At 53.2% G+C, this 17915-nt stretch overlaps 1 protein-coding gene across 1 annotated transcript in view; it reads left to right on the forward strand.

Moving 5' to 3' along the window:
* Positions 1-17915, forward strand: part of BIN2 (bridging integrator 2) — a 28791-nt gene that overhangs the window by 6683 nt on the left and 4193 nt on the right. Inside the window, exons 2-10 of the mRNA XM_084802880.1 lie at positions 1731-1811; positions 6502-6556; positions 6831-6925; positions 7303-7398; positions 9794-9901; positions 10738-10823; positions 12405-12480; positions 13150-13232; positions 14700-15486. Of these exons, the coding sequence (XP_084659006.1) occupies positions 1731-1811; positions 6502-6556; positions 6831-6925; positions 7303-7398; positions 9794-9901; positions 10738-10823; positions 12405-12480; positions 13150-13232; positions 14700-15486 (1467 nt within the window). The remainder of the gene's footprint in view (positions 1-1730; positions 1812-6501; positions 6557-6830; positions 6926-7302; positions 7399-9793; positions 9902-10737; positions 10824-12404; positions 12481-13149; positions 13233-14699; positions 15487-17915) is intronic.

The following is a 17915-nucleotide window of genomic DNA, read 5'->3' on the forward strand; positions in this document are numbered from 1 at the left end:
TAATCCCAGCATTCGGGAGGCAGAGGCAGGTGGATCGCTGTGAGTTCGAGGCCAGCATGGTCTACAAAGCAAGTCCAGGACAGCCAAGGCTACACAGAGAGACTCTATCTCGAAAAAACAAAACAAAACAAAACAAAAGATAAAAAACATAATAAAAAAAAAGAAACCAGAAAGGATAGGGTGGTTTCCAGAGGTGGCACAGAGGGGTGAGGTGAGGAGGGAGAGGAGGGGCAAGGTGAGGAGGGAGAGGCAGAAGACCCTACCTTGGGCCTAGGGAATTGAAGGTGCCTTCTTCCAAGATGGGCTCTTCAGTAGAAGGTTTGGTCTGTGTAGCTAACGATGTGTGTGTGTGTGTGTGTGTGTGTGTGCGCGCGCGCCGCATCACACATGTGGAGGGCAGAGGACAACTTTTGGGAGTCAGTTCCCTCCTTCACCATGTGGCTCCAGGATCCAGCTCAGACCGTCCTCAGGCTTGACGGCAATGCCTCTATCCACCACGCTCTCCACCAGCCCCCCCCCCCCCGCTCCTTTCTCACTTCCCCAGGTGTGAGGCCCCTCTGAGAGCAAAGACGGGGTCCTCCCTGGGCTTGGCATCAGCACTGACCCTGGTCATGGCTCGCGCTCTGGTTTATTAGCTGATGGAAAGTGGACATGGGTCCCACTCGCTTCAGCTGGGCCTGGAGCGCAGTGCGTCAGAGTCCCTCAAGGCTTCCCACGAGGCCCTCATGACAGGAGGCCTTGCTCGTGTCACCACGGAGAGGAACTTGTGACCATGGCTGGAAGGGGAATCTTCGTAAAAACCAGTCTTCACGGCTCCAGCTTTACCTGAAAGCCATGCACATTTTCTCAGGAATCATGTTTTGGTGCCGTGCCTTCTTCTATTACCCCTTAAAATAAGCCGGGCGTGGTGGCGCACGCCTTTAATCCCAGCACTCGGGAGGTAGAGGCAGGCGGATCACTGTGAGTTCGAGGCCAGCCTGGTCTACAAAGTGAGTCCAGGACAGCCAAGGCTACACAGAGAAACCCTGTCTGGAAAAAAAAAATCACTTTAAGAGCTGGGTGGTGGGCTGGAGAGATGGCTCAGTGGTTAAGAGCACTGATGGTTCTTTCAGAGGTCCTGGGTTCAATTCCCACAAACCACGTGGTGGCTCACAGCCGTCTATAATGTGATCTGATGCCCTCTTCTGGCCTGCAGGTGTACATGCAGGCAGAACAACTGTATGCATAATAATAAAAAAATCTAAAAAAAAAAAAAGCTGGATGGTTGTGCACACCTTTAATCCCATCATTATAGGGAGGCAGAGACAGGTGGGTCTCTGAGTTCAGGGCCAGCCTGGTCTACAAAGTGAGTTCCAGGACAGCCAAGGCTACACAGAGAAAACAAACAAACAAACAAAAAATCCATTTAAGACTGGAGGCGCAAAAAGGAAAAAAAAAAAGGCTGGAAGCGCAGTTCAGTGGGAGAGAGTATGTCTAGGCTGTAGAAGGTTCTGGGTTCAACCTAGCACCAAACCAAACATAGAAAACGCATTCGTCAAATAGTGAGATTCCAGAGAGGGAACTGTAAGGAGGGGGAGGGGAGGGGAGGCTGTGGATGAGAGTGTACAGCCGGAGCCGCCAGCACCTGCCTACCGCTCAGGAGCCTGAGCTGATGGGAGCCTGGACCTTTAATCCCACCCAAGATCAGCAGACTTAGATGTAATCACGAACCTTTCTGTCTTTTATCCTAGGTTCTGCAGAAACTGGGGAAAACTGTAGAAACCAAAGATGAGCGGTTTGAACAAAGTGCCAGCAACTTCTACCAACAACAGGTAGTCCTGAGGGTCAGGGGGCGGAATGAAGGGCGGAGGGTTCTGGAGCAGGCTGCCATGTTTTCAGCTGCTGCTTGTCTTTTTCTCAGAGAAGCAAAAGTGTTCACTCAGCCTCTATGCTGCTGTTGCCCCGCCCAGTGCTCACCACCCCCAGTGCTCACCACCCCCAGTGCTCGCCACCCCCAGTGCTCCCCACCCTCGGTGCTCCCCACCCTCGGTGCTCACCACCCTCGGTGCTCACCACCCCCAGTGCTCGACACCCCCAGTGCTCACCACCCTCGGTGATCGTCACCCTCGGTGCACGCCACCCTCGGTGCTCCCCACCCTCGGTGCTCACCACCCTCGGTGCACGCCACCCTTAGTGCACGCCACCCTCGGTGCACGCCACCCTCGGTGCTCCCCACCCCCAGTGCTCCCCACCCTCGGTGCTCACTACCCCCAGTGCTCGACACCCCCGGTGCTCCCCACCCTCGGTGCTCACCACCCTCGGTGCACGCCACCCTTGGTGCTCCCCACCCCCAGTGCTCACCACCCTCAGTGCTCACTACCCCCAGTGCTCGACACCCCCGGTGCTCCCCACCCTTGGTGCTCCCCACCCCCAGTGCTCCCCACCCTCGGTGCTCCCCACCCTCAGTGCACGCCACCCTCAGTGCACGCTGGCTGCTCTTCTCTCTGTACTGTAGTGTTAGGTTAGGGAGATCCTGGTGGTAGGCCGGGTGGCTAGTGTTACCTCGGCACATTGGCTGCTGAGGTCCTTACAGTACACAAGTTAGGTATGTGTGTACTGTACACAACCCAGCATCTTAGTGAAGCGTAGTCCAGCATCAGGTCAAATGTCACAGGCCAGAAGCACAAGGCACAAGCCCGTTCTAGGCATTGGCGGCCATCTTGTGGCCCCTGCTCCATCTACTTCCATGCAGAGCTGCTCACAACTACAAGTCATAAAGTACATCCAGGGGAAAAAGAGGGAAACAGGCATGGTTACTCATGCTTATAATCCAAGCCCGGGGAGGCTGAAACAGGAAGGTCGCAAGTTCAAGACCAGCCCAAGATACAAAAAAACAAAAACAAACAAAACTAAAGCTGGAGAGATGGTTCAACAGGCACTGCGTCTACCCTAGCAACCCGAATTCAGCCCCAGAGACCACAGGGTGGAGGCAGAAGAGTAGTGCCTGTAAGTTGCCCTTCGACCTCCATGTTTTCCCAGGCTCTGCCCTGCCCACATGTACGTACAGACACACACATACACAATAGAGAAAAAAGAAAATGATTTGTAAAACAATAGTGATCTGTGAGCTATATTCAGTCTTGTTTCTTATCCTACAATTGTGATACCTGTGTGTGAAAGACCTACACATACTCATTACAATTAAGTGTGGAGTTTCTAAAAGGATCATCTTAGGGTTGTTTCTTCTCGGGGTTGGACTGGGACAAATTCTTACTTATTTGACCCTGGTGGCCTGGTACTTACTGTACCCCAGGCTGGGTTTTCCGGAGAGCAGCCAGTGCTCTTAACCTCTGGGCTGTTTCTCCAGTCCCCCTTATTAGCTCATCCATTAATTTTTTAAAGCTTCCTTTCTCATTTATTTTTTTAAAGATTTTATTTATTTTTATGTATACAGTGCTCCATTTGCATGTACACCTGCAGGCCAGAAGATGGCAATAGATGGTTGTGAGCCACCATGTGGTTGCTGGGAATTGAACTCAGGACCTCTGGAAGAGCAGCCAGTGCTCCTAACCTCTGAGCCATCTCTCCGGCCCAGTCTTCATTAATTTTAAAATGATCTCATGTTTACTTCCATGTGTGCATGGCTGTGAGCATGCACAAGCATGTGCAGGTGCCCAGGGCAAACGTTAGATTTCTGGAGTTGCAGTTATGAGTGGGCGTGCTGGGAATTGAACTCTGGTCCTCTGCAAGACCAGCAACTGCTCTTAAATACTGAGCTCTCTCTCCAGCCCTCTTACTAATTTTTATAATGTGAAAGACCCTTTCAAAGCCCTGAAAGTATTGGATATTGAGCTGGCAGGATGGCTGTGTGGGGGTGGGGCTTGTTGCCAAGCTCAGTGATGTGAGTTCAAGCCCCAGAACCCACATGGCAGGGGAACCAGCTTCTGCAGTTGACCTCTGACCTCCTATGCATACAGTTATTAGATGGTTTCTTTTTCTTTCTTTATCTTTTTTTTGGGGGGGAGCTGGGAGAGTTTGAGACAGAGTCTCTGTGTAATACCCTGGCTGTACCAGACTCACTCTGTAGACTAGGCTGGCCTGGAACTCATAGTGATCCACCTGCCTCTGCCTCTGCCTCCCGAGTGCTGGGATTAAAGGCGTGCGCCACCACACCGGCTTCTTCATTTATCTTTTCACTTTAAGGTTCAGCAGTCTTTCTAGTAATGAGCAAGTATTTCCAGGTATGCCACATAGCGGTGTTCAGGTTTCAAATCCCTGTTCCTGAGCTGGTCTGTTCTGACCCGTGAACTGGCCTGCAGCACACCTTCCAATTGGGCCACACCCTAGTCCTCTCCCCGCTCCTGAAGCCAGGCTCCAAAATGTCAACAGCTGACCTTTCACTTCCTCTCCACCCTGATCCTAGAGTTCACCCACACAGAAGAGAAGAGAGTGGGGGGAGGGGCTGTAAACAGCGCGAGGAGGACCGGGGGGACCTAGGAGGAAGGCAGCTTTGGGACAGGAGTGTGAGGTTTTGTCCTCATATTGGTTTGGAGAAACCCTAGGCAAAATGGCTGACTGGGTGCGGCTAGGCAAGCTGGACACCCAGAGGTCAGTGCCCAGGACCCACGGTTAGAAAAGCAAATCTGGGTGGAGTGTGTGTGTGGGGGGGGACACAGGAGAATCAGCTGGAAGCTAGCATGAGTATACAGTGGGGCCAAAATAGTAAGAAACCTCGCCTCAACAAAGTGGAAGGAGAGAACCAACTCACAGAAATGATCCTCTGATCCCCACATGTGTGACATGGCACATGTGTGCCCACACCCACATGCAGCACATGCACACTCACACACACATAATTTTTGTAAAACTTCCTGGGACTGGAGCGGCAGCTCAGCAGTTGCTTCTTGCTGCACTTGCAGTGGCCTCTCACAACCATCTCTCACACCGGTAACGGGATCCAACACCATCTTCTGGCATCTTTGGACGGACAGTTACACACACATACAGGCAAGCTGAACACTACTACACATAAAATTGATTTTAAAGATCTCCTGCACAGATACAGAAGGCAGCCTGTAACAGGAGTCTCTGTTTCCTGGAGCCACTTGAGAAGCAGAGAAAAGGGCTAGAGAGATGGCTCAGTGGTTAAGAGTGTATACCACCCTTCCAGAGGACCTGAGTTCAATTCCTAGTGCCCACAGTTGTTGGCTCACTGCCACCTGTAACTAGCTCTAGGTAGACCCAGCTCCTCTGACCTCTTTGGGTACCTGCACTCAAGTTTGCAGACATGGGGGGAGGGGAAGAGAAGGGGGAGGGAGGGAGAGAGACAGACAGACAGTCAGGGTTTCTCTGTGTAGCCTTGACTGTCTTGGACTCGCTTTGTAGACAAAGCTGGCCTTGAACTCACAGAGATCCACCTGCCTCTCCTTCCCGAGTGTTGGGATTAAAGGCGTGCGCCACCATGCCCGGCCCCAGACAGACTTTTAAACTAAAGCGGAGTCTCTAAAAGAGAAGAAGAGAATATCCACCACTTAGGAAGCTGAGGCAGGAGCATTGTTGCAAGTTCAAGGCAGCCACAAAGCAGAGGCTAGAAACAGATGTCAGAACTGCAGCTCATTCGTCAGGTTAGAGCTGACTCTGACTTCCTTCTCCGCCTCCCCTTTTCAAGAAAAACAGAGGGGCTGGAGAGATGGCTCAGTGGTTAAGAGCACTGGCTGCTCTTCCAAAGGTCCTGGGTTCAATTCCCAGCAACCACATGGTGGCTCACAACCATCTATAATGAGATCTGGTGCCCTCTTCTGGTGTGCAGGTGTACATGCAGGCGGAACACTGTAAACATGATAATAAGTACATAAATCTTCAAGAAAGGAAGGAAGGAAGAAAGAAAGAGGAAGGAAGGAAGGAAGGAAGGAACAGAAGCCAGGTGTGGTGGCACACGCCTTTAATCCCAGAGGCAGGCAAATTGCTGTGAGTTCGAGCCCACAGAGGGACCCACCCTACAGAGTGAGTCCAGGACATCAAGGCTACACAGAGAAACCCTGTCTTGAAAAAAATAAAAAATAAAAAGAGACAGATGAGACCCCAGGAGAGAAGTGGGGAGAAGGAGTCAGATGATGGACACTGATGGACAAGAGACGTGGCCGATGGGTTCATTGTCCTGGAAAGCAGATCCACTGCAGACCCCTTGGAGCAGGAGCAGGCGAAGGTGGCGGGTGGGGGTGGGGCAGATGGGAAGACTGCAGGGCGGGGGGTGGGGGGGGTGCTGGAAGGAGGACGTGTGCCGGAAGACTGCGGGGGAGGTGGGAAATGTCTGTGTGAAGTCCAGAGAAGAAAGGGGCCTGGTGTGCAGGTGACAGCCACACGATAGCCTCATTCCAGGCTCCTGTGCAGAGGGATGGAGTGTGCCCAAGAGACAGCCTGCAGCCTTTTGGCAGAGGGAGGGCAGCCCCGGCCACGGGAAGCCGCTGTGAGGCTGCCCTCAGATGGCGTCCGTTGGTTATTGAGGCGGCTTTTCCTTTCCAGGCAGAAGGCTACAAGCTGTACAAGGATCTGAAGAACTTCCTGAGCGCAGTCAAAGGTGTGTGTTCAGCCTGGAAGGCTGCAGGGACACTCACACAGGGACTGGGCAGGCTGAGGCAGCCAGAGCAGCCAGACCCAGGCCTCTCACTGCTCAGCTTGCTCTTAACCCCTGAACTCTGTGGGCCTCGGCGTGATTTCCTATCCCAGCTTCTCTTAGCAAGACCCCATCCTTCTGCTCTGCCTTGTCGCCTGTGTGATGATGTCATCAGCGCCTTGTGATGATGTCATCGGCTTCTGAAGCACCTGGTGGTGACTGGGTTCTCTCCTTGCAGTGATGCATGAGAGCTCAAAGAGAATGTCAGAGACCCTTCGGGAGGTCTACAGCAGCGACTGGGATGGGCACGAGGAGCTGAAGGCCATCGTGGGGGTAAGGGCAGCTCGGGCCTGACAGCGCCTAGGCTGCGCCCCCACCTCCCCTCTGCTGAGCTGCTCTGTCCTGGAACACAGGGAGACAGGCCAGCCCACGCTCTGCTCAGAGCCGCAGGCGCTAAGCACTGGGAAGCAATCGCAGCTGAGTGCCCTCTTCCCTCCCGTGAGAGCACAGACACGTCATCTCCTTGGAAGAGGGGGTGGCTACCTGTTCCCTCGCTCACATGCTCTGCACCCCCACATGCACTTTCCTGGAGCAGAGCCCATCTCCTGTCTTGAGAATCTGACATGATCTGCTAACTCCAGCGCAGGGGACACGCTCTCTGTGGAGGGTTGTTGGGTGGCCTCTCACCACCCTCTGCCTGGATCCCACAGAACAATGACCTTCTTTGGGAAGACTACGAAGAGAAACTGGCCGACCAGGCTCTGAGGACCATGGAAAACTATGTGGCCCAGTTCAGTGAGATTAAGGTAACTTGGTCTGCGGGGGTGGGGGGTGGAGACAGACAGACAGACAGACAGTGCATGCTAGTTAGAGGCACAGTACACAGTGCACACTAGTTAGAAGCACAGTACAAGCCGGGCGTGGTGGCGCACGCCTTTAATCCCAGCACTCGGGGAGGCCGAGGCAGGCGGATCCCTGTGAGTTTGAGGCCAGCCTGGTCTACAAAGAGAGTCTAGGACAGCCAGGGCTACACAGAGAGACCCTGTCTTGAAAAAACCAAAAGAAAAAAGAAAAGAAAGAACAGAAAAAGTCCACTCTGATTAGAAATACAGTACAGTCCATGCTAGTTAGAAGCACCTGAGCCCACGGTTAGACGTGAAGTTGCAGAGAGTTATGTGACAGTGGGTGACAGGTGACGGGCGATGTGTTCACACTTAAGTTTCAGTGAATTACACCCTGAACTCTGTTGATGGTGAACCAGATCTAACCAGGTCAAGGCATCCATCTTTTTTTTACTTTAAGGTTTATTTTATTCTGTTCAAGTGTAAGTGTGTGTGTGTGTGTGTGTGTGTGTGCAGCACAGAACAACAGTGTAGGTCAGAGGATAGCTTTGGGCGTCAGCTCTCATGTCTACCACACTGTCTCGGTGAGGTGACTTAGGCTGTCAGGTGGGTGTGAGCATGTGTAGTCACTGGCACCTCTCTCTGGCCTCGGAACTAGGATTTATTTATTCAGCTGAGTCTATTGCTCGTCTGCTCTGCTGCACGCTGTGCTGACCTCAGATGCAGAGGAAGCTAACAGGAGCTTCCAAACAGGAGTTGAGGCAGAGGCCATGGAGGCCGCTGCTCACTGGCTACCTCTCATCATAGCTTGCTCAGCCTGCCTTCTTGTAGAACCCAGGCCCACCAGCCCGGGGATGCCCCCCCCCCCACACACAGCTGGTTAGGTCCTCCATCAGTCACTAATTGAGAAAATGCTCTACAGCCAGATCTGCTGGGGCGTTTCCTTATTTGTAGTTCCTCCTTTCAGGTGACCCTAGCTTGTATCAAGTTGACCTCAAATTAGCCAGCACAGTAGCCAGGCTGGCCTCGAACTCACAGAGATCCGCCTGCCTCGGCCTCCCTGAGTGCTGGGATCACAGATGTGCCCCTCCTCCTCCCTTTTAAGGATTCACTTATTTTGTGTGTGTGTGTGTGTGTGTGTGTGTGTGTGGTGTGTGTGTATGTGTGTGGTGTGTGTGTGGTGTGTGCGTGTATGTGTTGGCTCTGTTTTTTAACAATTAAACTTTATTATACAACCCAACTATCATATACAAGAAGGAAAAAAAAAGGTTAAAGGGACAGAAGAGTGAACCTTCCGGTATCCGTTCCACAGGACGGGTCTTTAGGTGTCTCTACGTTCCGAGTGCTGGCCTGGCCGGTCCTCCTATCCTCACGCTCTCTTCTCTCTGCGCGCTCTCTTCGCCTCAACCTGTTGTTTTGTCTTCCCCCTACCTTTCCAGTCACATGCAAAGGGCGGTCTCTTTTTCCCTTTGAGGGTCAATTAGGAAAACAATAGCCACGGTGGGGTTCCCAGATAGGCTTCCTGAATTCCAAGCCCAGGAAGGCTCCAAGCAGTCTGTCACAAGGTATTCATGGTGTGCCCCAAGGGTAAAGCCCGCCAAGATTGCTTCCACCTGTGACAAAGCTTAATCTTTCCTACATGTATGTGTGTGTGGTGTGTGTGGTGTGTGTGTGTGTGTGTGTGTGTGTGTGTGTGTGTGTGTGTGTGTGTGTCAGATATCCCAGATGTCATAGAACCGGAGTTAGAGGTGGCTGTGGCCCCTGATGCGGGTGCTGGGAACTAAACCCAGGCCCTCATGGCGGAGGCCCTCCATGCAACTGAAACAGGGGTTAGGAAACTGTAGGAGACCGTCAGGAAGATGTCTTCACGTTCTGACAGACGAGACGGGCGGTGGGAGGTTTGCTCTCCCTGGCAGAGTGGCTGTGATGAACCAAACACTCTCCCTGCTTGTAACAATTTACATTTCTGCGCTTGGAGCTCTTAGGGTGCGTTGTGCTCAGCATCTGGTCTTTAATGCTGTGTGAGGCTGACGAGGCTACCAAGGTTCAAAAGGAGGCGTCCCCTCCCCAGGCCACAAGGCTAGTGTGTGGCAGATAGAGGAATGAGGCCCAGGGTCCTGATTTTGAGTTTAGTGGTAACAGTTGTTTTGTAGGAATGTGAGTCTTAATGAGGTTTCTCTTCCTGAGGACCCTGTTTCCCTCGGTCACGAGGGACCCTGGGGCGCCACAGCATCCCCACTGTGGCTGTGGATGTCACTGGTGGCATCCGAGGATCTGGTTTCCTTGCTTGGTCCTCTTACATGTCCTGGTGGCTGGAAAGTGAGTCACATCTTCATCCTTTCTCATCACCCCGGGCCAGGAGAGAATCGCCAAGCGGGGCCGGAAACTGGTAGACTATGATAGCGCCCGACACCACCTGGAGGCCGTGCAGAACGCGAAGAAGAAAGATGAGGCCAAGACTGCCAAGGTAAAAACACAGGAACCCTGCCTTCCCCGCGTCTGCCCCCCTGCTCTCCCTGCCCCTGAGTGGTGGCCCATAGCTGGGCCAAGGCGAGTGCAGGATGCTGGATTCCTGCAATGTGTTTTCTTTTCCTGGTACTATAAGGGCTGTCAGTCTGCAGCTGAGGAGGGCATGGGGCTGAGGAGGCCATGGGGCTGAGGAGGCCATGGGGCTGAGGAGGGCATGGGGCTGAGGAGGCCATGGGGCTGAGGAGGGCATGGGGCTGAGGAGGCCGTGGGGCTGAGGAGGGCATGCGGCTGAGGAGGGCATGGGGCTGAGGAGGCCATGCGGCTGAGGAGGGCATGGGGCTGAGGAGGGCATGGGGCTGAGGAGGGCATGGGGCTGAGGAGGCCATGGGGCTGAGGAGGGCATGGGGCTGAGGAGGCCGTGGGGCTGAGGAGGGCATGCGGCTGAGGAGGGCATGGGGCTGAGGAGGACATGCGGCTGAGGAGGGCATGGGGCTGAGGAGGGCATGGGGCTGAGGAGGGCATGGGGCTGAGGAGGACATGCGGCTGAGGAGGGCATGGGGCTGAGGAGGGCATGCGGCTGAGGAGGGCATGCGGCTGAGGAGGACATGGGGCTGAGGAGGGCATGGGGCTGAGGAGGGCATGGGGCTGAGGAGGCCATGGGGCTGAGGAGGGCATGGGGCTGAGGAGGCCATGGGGCTGAGGAGGCCATGGGGCTGAGGAGGCCATGCGGCTGAGGAGGCCATGGGGCTGAGGAGGCCATGGGGCTGAGGAGGGCATGGGGCTGGGCGGGGTGGGGGTGAAGGAGCAGCCTCTAGCCCTTTGTTTATCATCTAGGCAGAAGACGACTTCAGCAAGGCCCAGGCTGTGTTTGAAGATCTGAACCAGGAGCTTCTAGAGGAGCTGCCTGTTCTCTATAACAGGTAATGACTGACGCTCAAGTCGGGGCCAGCGGAGGGCAAGCCACCTGACGGCCCAAGTACAGCAGCCCGTGGAGAGAGCCTGGTCCGTGGGCTGTGGGCCCAGCCCTGCGCTAGTTTGCCTGTGATTAGGCAAGCATCCTCATCTCTCTACACTTGTGACACAGATAACCATCCTTGCCCCACCAGCTTTTCTGGGTTTGAGGACAGAGTGTTTGTTGGGTAGGAGAGATCTTGTCTGGTAAAGTGCATTGTCATCACAAGGCAGGGATGTGCCTTCGTTGCGCAAATGCGTATTGTTTTAAACCAGCATGGTGTGTAAGCATCCAGGTTTCATAGCCCATGGGAGGGTGATCTGCACTAAGGTGCCAGCGCCTCACGGTGGACAAAGCGTGTTTAGATTTAACAGTGGACTGAATTGTCTCTCTTGCCTTATTTTCATTGTACCAAGCACGCTCCCGTGAGGTTGCAGTAGGAGTCTTGTATTGCTTCCCCCCTTTCTTTGAGTCAGAAGCTAGCTATGTAGCCTAGGCTGGCCTTAAACTTTTGATCCTCCTATTTGGATCTTGGGTCTCCCAAGAGCCAGGATGCTAGGCTGTTATGATATAGTTTTTTAATTGACTGCACTTATGTGTCTCCAAATTTGAACAGTGGACACACAGTTTTTTTTCAATATGTTATGGGTAGCCAACCAGAAATGGCCACTCAGAGGCAGTTTCTAGCCAATTGAAAGCCTTTATTCCAGCTTGCTTGGACCACACCCAAGTATTTATGGAACCAGGAATCCAGAGTATGGGGTTTTGAAGGCAGAAACCACGTCTGGAATCCTGTTGAGCAGGTGCTGAGGGTGGGGGTTTGTAGAAGCAAACAGTTTAACAGAAGCCAAATGAAGCAGTTAGCTGCAGGGACTCACACAGACAGGCTGAGATAGGCTAGCTAGGGCATTCTGACCTCTGGTCCTAGACTAGAGTTGGGTTATTTTCCACAGATTCTCCATCAAGGAGATCAGATTCTAGTTAAACCTGAAATGGCCTCAGCAAGAATGCAAGATGGAGGAACCTTTGTACCGTCTTTCCCTGTCATAGATATAAACGTTCCCGATTCACTTATAGGAGAATTCTGTTGAGACATACACGCACACAGAAGTCATGTATGGCAGAGAGAGAAAGGATGACTGCTGATTATAATAATTTTAATATTTTATATTTATAATAAATTATAATATAATATTTTATAGCTCTTTTTTAAAGTCTGCAAAGCAGCATCTACATTAACACCTCAAGTGCCAAAAACAAAAACCAAACCAGGCTGTCTCTGTATAGTTCTGGCTGGCTTTGAACTCATGGAGCTCCACCTGCCTCTGCCTCCCAAGTGCTGGCTTGTGCCACCGCACCCTGTCAGGTAACTCTTTGAAACTAGAGTCAGTGTAAACTTCGGTGCCCTCACCTTTCTGCACTCCTGGCCGGGCTGTCCTGAGTCAGGTTCCAGAGGACGGCCATCCAGGAGGCTGGTGCCTCTCTAGTGCTCGGCAGTGGCCACTGGGCTCCCAGCCACTCTAACCTGTGTTTGTCTGTTTCCTCGTAGTCGTATTGGCTGTTACGTGACTGTCTTCCAAAACATTTCCAACTTGAGAGATGTGTTCTACAGGGAGATGAGCAAGGTGAGAGACAGCCCAGTTGCGACTCCTCGGGGCCTCTCTAGGAAATCCAGCATAGGCCCTCATTTACATGGTGTCTTTAGATGCTCGTGGTGGGAACAGTTTGGCTTTTATCAAATGACAGCCCTTGCCTGATGGTGCTGCGTGCTGTAAAATGCACGTGTGTGCACTAGCAGAAAGTCCTCTTCATGTCTCTAACTGCCTGAGCTGAAGCATCTACACTCAAGCTCCAGCACGAATAAGGTCGGGCCTATGGCAGGGAGCAGACAGAGGGCAGAGGCCGTGACAGGCACCACAGAGCAGGGCTTTTCTGTTGTGACATTACAGGATTCTCTGCTGGTTCCATGTTGTATTCACGGCAGCCATAGACCCCCTCCCGACAGTTCACTGCTAACTTAGGGTTTGCTTGGCTAATATTAACGTTAGTTTTCATTTCCTGGGTCACCTGAGAAAAGGGACGCCCTCAAGTCAAACCTGCCCTGAGAAAGCTGCCCTCGGGGCACAATGGGCCATGGAGGAAGGGAGCTGGGTGGAGCTAGAGGCGGCAGGGGAGTTGGGGGGCCGGTTCAGTCATGGTAGGACCAGGAGGTTTTGACAGGGAAGGCTGGCAGGGAGGGAGTGGCCTCGGCTCCCATTCGCCAGCCTCGCTCTCTTCCTTGTTCCTGGCTCTAGCTGAACCACAGTCTCTATGAAGTGATGAGCAGGCTGGAGAAGCAGCATTCCCACAAGGTCTTTGTGGTGAAAGGCCTGTCAAGGTGAGCCACCGAGACCGCTGCCCTTGTGCCTGTGGGCGCAGGAGCATCTGCACCCACAAGGCCTTGCCTCCTGCTCTTGGCCCCGTGTAATCTTGTACCCAGCAGCACGCTCAGGAGACCAGCTGTGGTGATCAGGCCCAGCAGACACTCTGGCCCTGGGAGCCTAAGCCAGGCCACACAGCGATGCACACGGGGTTTCAGAGAGAGACCCTGTCGTGGGGTAAAGGGGGTGGAAAGAGAAGGATTACAGTAAACATGGCTGAGGTGTCCCGTGTCCCCCGTGAGGAACGCTCCTCACTGCTCCCACCCCACAGAGGCCACCACCGTCTCAAGTCCAGGACTCACTCTTTCTATGCTTGACTTAATTTTAGTTCACACAACGATTCTCAAGCACGAGATGTTTTTTATTTTACATATTTTTGTGTTTAAATTTTCTTATTGCATTTACTTGGTGTGTGTGAGAGAGAGATGGGGAGGGCGAGAGAATATAGAGGCACACCTGGAGGTCAAAGGACAACTTATGGAAATTAGTCCTCTCTTTCTACCCTGTGAGGCCCGAGACCAGCCCGGGTCTTCAGATGGTTTGTCAGCAAGAGCCTTTAGCCTCAGGGCCATCTCGCCAGCCCCGTATTTTAGAACTTTACATAAATGGATTTATACCGCCTGTATTTTTCCGCGGTTTTGAGATGGGGCTCTCACACGTTGCCCAGAGTGGTCTTGAACTCCTGAACCGCAGCAGTCCAGCGCACTGCGCTCTCGGGGCCAAGACCTCAGTACAACCTCTTGTGTTCTTCATGCTCTTTGAGCCGTTTACCCTGTTACTTCCTGTCACTGGCTTTGCTCTCCCAGTTGTCACTGGTGCCGCTGTGGTGCGCGTGATCGTGGTGTCTCACCTGTCCTGCTGACAGCCATTTACCTGACTTTCCAGTTTTTTGCTATTGTGATAAACGCACACGTTTCTCCCTGTGAATATGCCCAGAGTTTCTTTAGCAATGAAGACTCCTTCAGAGGCGCATTTTCTTGTGTTACAAAAGCTTCGTTTTTCTTTCCTACAGCACTGAAAGCCCTTGTCCCCCTTGTCCCCAAACTTACTGTCAGCTGCTCTGATGTCCCCGGGTGCCACAGGGATTTCTGCTCTTTTCTAGTGTTAAGCCTTCTAAACTCACTGACTACATCACTCAACCGCCCCGCACCCCAGGGTGGGAACCAAGTGTCGCTGTGCCCCCTCCTGCCCCCACCTCAGGGCTTCCTGATCCAGTCCCTTTCCTTACACACATACCTGTGGTGCAGATGAAAGTTTTGGTACTTCTAACTCCGCTTTTAACGTGCTCACCTGACAGCTGTGCCCGCTCTCTAACACCGCTGTGAACTGCTCTCTTCTGCATGAACGACAGTTATCGGCCATTTGGGTGGCAGCTGGCGCCCGGCATGTGACCCTCCTGAACCCGAGTGTCCTTCCTTCCACAGCGGCAGCAGGCGCTCCCTAGTCATCTCTGCTCCAGTTCGAGCCTCCACAGCCTCCAGCCCCGTGGCCTCACCTACCAGCCCCGTGGCCTCACCTACCAGCCCCGTGGCCTCACCTACCAGCCCCGTGGCCTCACCTACCAGCCCCGTGACCTCACCTACCAGCCCCTCGGCTCTGTCTGTGACCAGTGAGAGCGAGTCTTTCTCAGCAACAGGGGAAGAGCTGACCTCTGACGCGGCAGGCGAGGACAGCTGTGGGAGCAGAGAGTCCTTAAAAGATGAGGAGGTGGAGGAAGAAGAGCAGTCTGAAACAAGCTCTTCAGATGAGGAAGAACCTGGACCAGCCTGCAATGGCCCCACACTGGCCCCACCCTCTCCTGCAGCTGAGGCCACATCCCAGGAGGAAGCTGCCCTGTGCTGCCCAGCTCCATCCCTGGGCCGAGGTCAGCCCGAGCCTTCGACCCCAGAAGTGGTCCTCCGCACCCGCACCTCCAGTGAAGGAGCGGAGTCGACCAAGAAAGGAGCCTCTTCCCAGAGGCTGTCAGCACCGCCTAGCAGGCCACCGCCACCCAAAGCCCCTCCGAGCCCCCGGCTGGCCTCAGGCAGTGGGCCCTGCAGCCCTCCAGCCTCTGCAGAGGGTTCACCGAGCTGCCCCAAAGCCCCGTTGGAAGCTTCCAATCCTGACCCACCAGAGAAGCTGCTGAGGACGTCTGAGGCCAGAGAAAAGGAAGGGTTAGGCAGCCCGGGCCCAGAAGAGCCATGTGCACCTGTGGCTGTGAGTGACACCCAGGCAAGTGAGGGTCTGGTCGGGCCTTTTTCTGTTCTGTTTGGTTTGGCTTTTTATCTCGTTTCATTTTGGGGAGGCAGGGTGTCTCTCTCTATGTAGTTTGGTGTTCTGGAGCTTGCTGTATAGATCGGGAAGGCCTGGAACTTACAGGGATCTGCCCACCTCTCCTCCAGGGTGCTGGGATTAAACACCCACACCAAGGAGCCCGGCCTTATAAGACACTTTCTTAAGCATGAGATTTAAAGAAACAGGGGTGCTCAGACATTTAAACACACCCCAGAACACAGGTGTGGGCTTCTCTGAGAGATTAGCTTTTTGTTTGTTTTATGTTTTGGTTTTTTATGACAAACTTGCCTCATAGCACTGGCTGGCATAGAGCTCTGGAACTCACTGTGTAGACCAGGCAGGGCTCAAATGCCCAGTGTGCTGCCCTGCAGGTGTGCACCGCCATTCTCAGTTCTCCATCTTCACCTTTAAAAAAAGGATTCTTTACCCACTGTGCGTGTTAATATGTGTTGGTACACATGTGTCATATTCATTGTGCGTGTGAACTGTGTTGGTGCATGTGTCATATCTATTGTGCATGTGAACTGTGTTGGTGCATGTGTCATAGTCATTGTGCATGTGAACTGTGTTGGTGCACATGTGTCACATTCATTGTGCGTGTGAACTGTGTTGGCACACATGTGTTGGCGCACATGTGTCATGGCTTGGATGTGAGGTCAGAAAACAGCTCTGTGGAATTGTCTTCTCCTCCACTGTGTGGCTTCTGGGGTTTGAACCCTGGTCGGCAGGGTTGGCAGCAAGTGCCTCTGCTTACTGAGCCATCTTGAAGCGCCCCCACCCCTGACACTGGGCCTTACGTAGCCCACGCGGCCTCAGTCTTGCTGTGTCGCCCAGGACAACCTTGAGCTCCTTTGCCAGTCGTGGGATGGGAGGCTTGCGTCACCATCCCCACTGTCCTCAGTGGGGGCAGGAGACAGTCTGTAGCCTGTCATCTTGGCAATGGCAAGAACCAAAGAGAATGGCATCAGGTTGTCCGGATGGATCGACCTAGATGACCTTAAGCAGGAATTTACAGGACTCAAAAAGAAGAGGTGTGGCCTTGTGGTTCTTTGAAACAGCTGGAACCTCGCTATGCAGACCAGGCTGGCCTTGAGTCTGCAGCAGTCTTCCTGCCTCTGCCTTCCACGTTCTGTGACTACAGGCAGGTGGCACCACACCTGGTAGGGACAGCCTGGGAAGGTGAGGGTTCAGGAAGGAAAGGCTGAGACACTGACTCTCTGTTAGGTTATGGAAATCAAGGTATGTTCTATTAAATATATGGGGGTTTTTTCAATTTATGTTTAAACTTTTTTGTGTGTGTTTTGCTTGCACATATGTATGTGCACCATTTGTGTGTGTGCCTGGTACCAGAGAGGGCATTATGTCCTGGAACAGATGGTTGTGAGCCGTGTAGATACTGGGAGTCAAAGTTAGGTCCTTTGGCCGGGCGTGGTGGCGCACGCCTTTAATCTCAGCACTCGGGAGGCAGAGGCAGGCGGATCGCTGTGAGTTCGAGGCTAGCCTGGTCTACAAAGCGAGTCCAGGACAGCCAGGGCTACACAGAGAAACCCTGTCTCAAAAAAAAAAAAAAAAACCAAAAAAAAAAAGTTAGGTCCTTTGGAAGAGCAGCCAGTGCTCTTAACTACTGAGCCTGCTCTCTCCAGGCCATATTCAAATCATATGTAAAGCATGTGATAATGAGGAGAGATCTGGGCTGACAGATTGGCCAGCAAGTAAAGTACTTGCTACAAAAGCTTCAGTTTAATTCCTGGGACCCACTGTGGAAGAGAACTGACTTCCTAAAGTCATTCCCTGACAAGGCACATGTGTGCTCTTCACACACACACACACACACACACACACACACACACACACACACACACGCACATATGTGCACAGAGCATGCATACACACAAACCTCACAGCAAGACGACTAACCGGACAGCGCCGGGATTTACTCCCTGCCACAGTCACAGCCACAGTCAAGCCCGTGCTTCGTGACTCTTTTCTAGAAAATGGGTTAAGGCAGTGACAGCAGTCTGGGGCCTGGCTGAGTTAGATGCTTGCCTGGCGTACCTAAGCCCTGGGTTAGATACTACCACTCCATTAACCAGTGTGTGGCACAGGCCTATAATCCCACAGAGGTAGAGGCAGTGGGATCAGAAATTCCCAGTCATCCTTAGCTCTGTGATAAGTTAACGCCACTCTGGGCGCCATGAGACCCTGTCCGACAGACCAGGGCTGGAACAGGTAGTCCATCTCAGCAACTGAAAGCGCTTGCTGTGTAACCCTGAGTCTACAGTTCAAGCGCCTCTCCACATGGCAAGATGGGCATCTATGGTGTCTGCACCCCAGCTCCAGGAGACAGAGAAATGGGGGTGGTGAGG

This window comes from Acomys minous, assembly GCF_964271855.1.
Source record: "Acomys minous genome assembly, chromosome: 12".
Lineage (NCBI taxonomy): Eukaryota > Metazoa > Chordata > Mammalia > Rodentia > Muridae > Acomys > Acomys minous.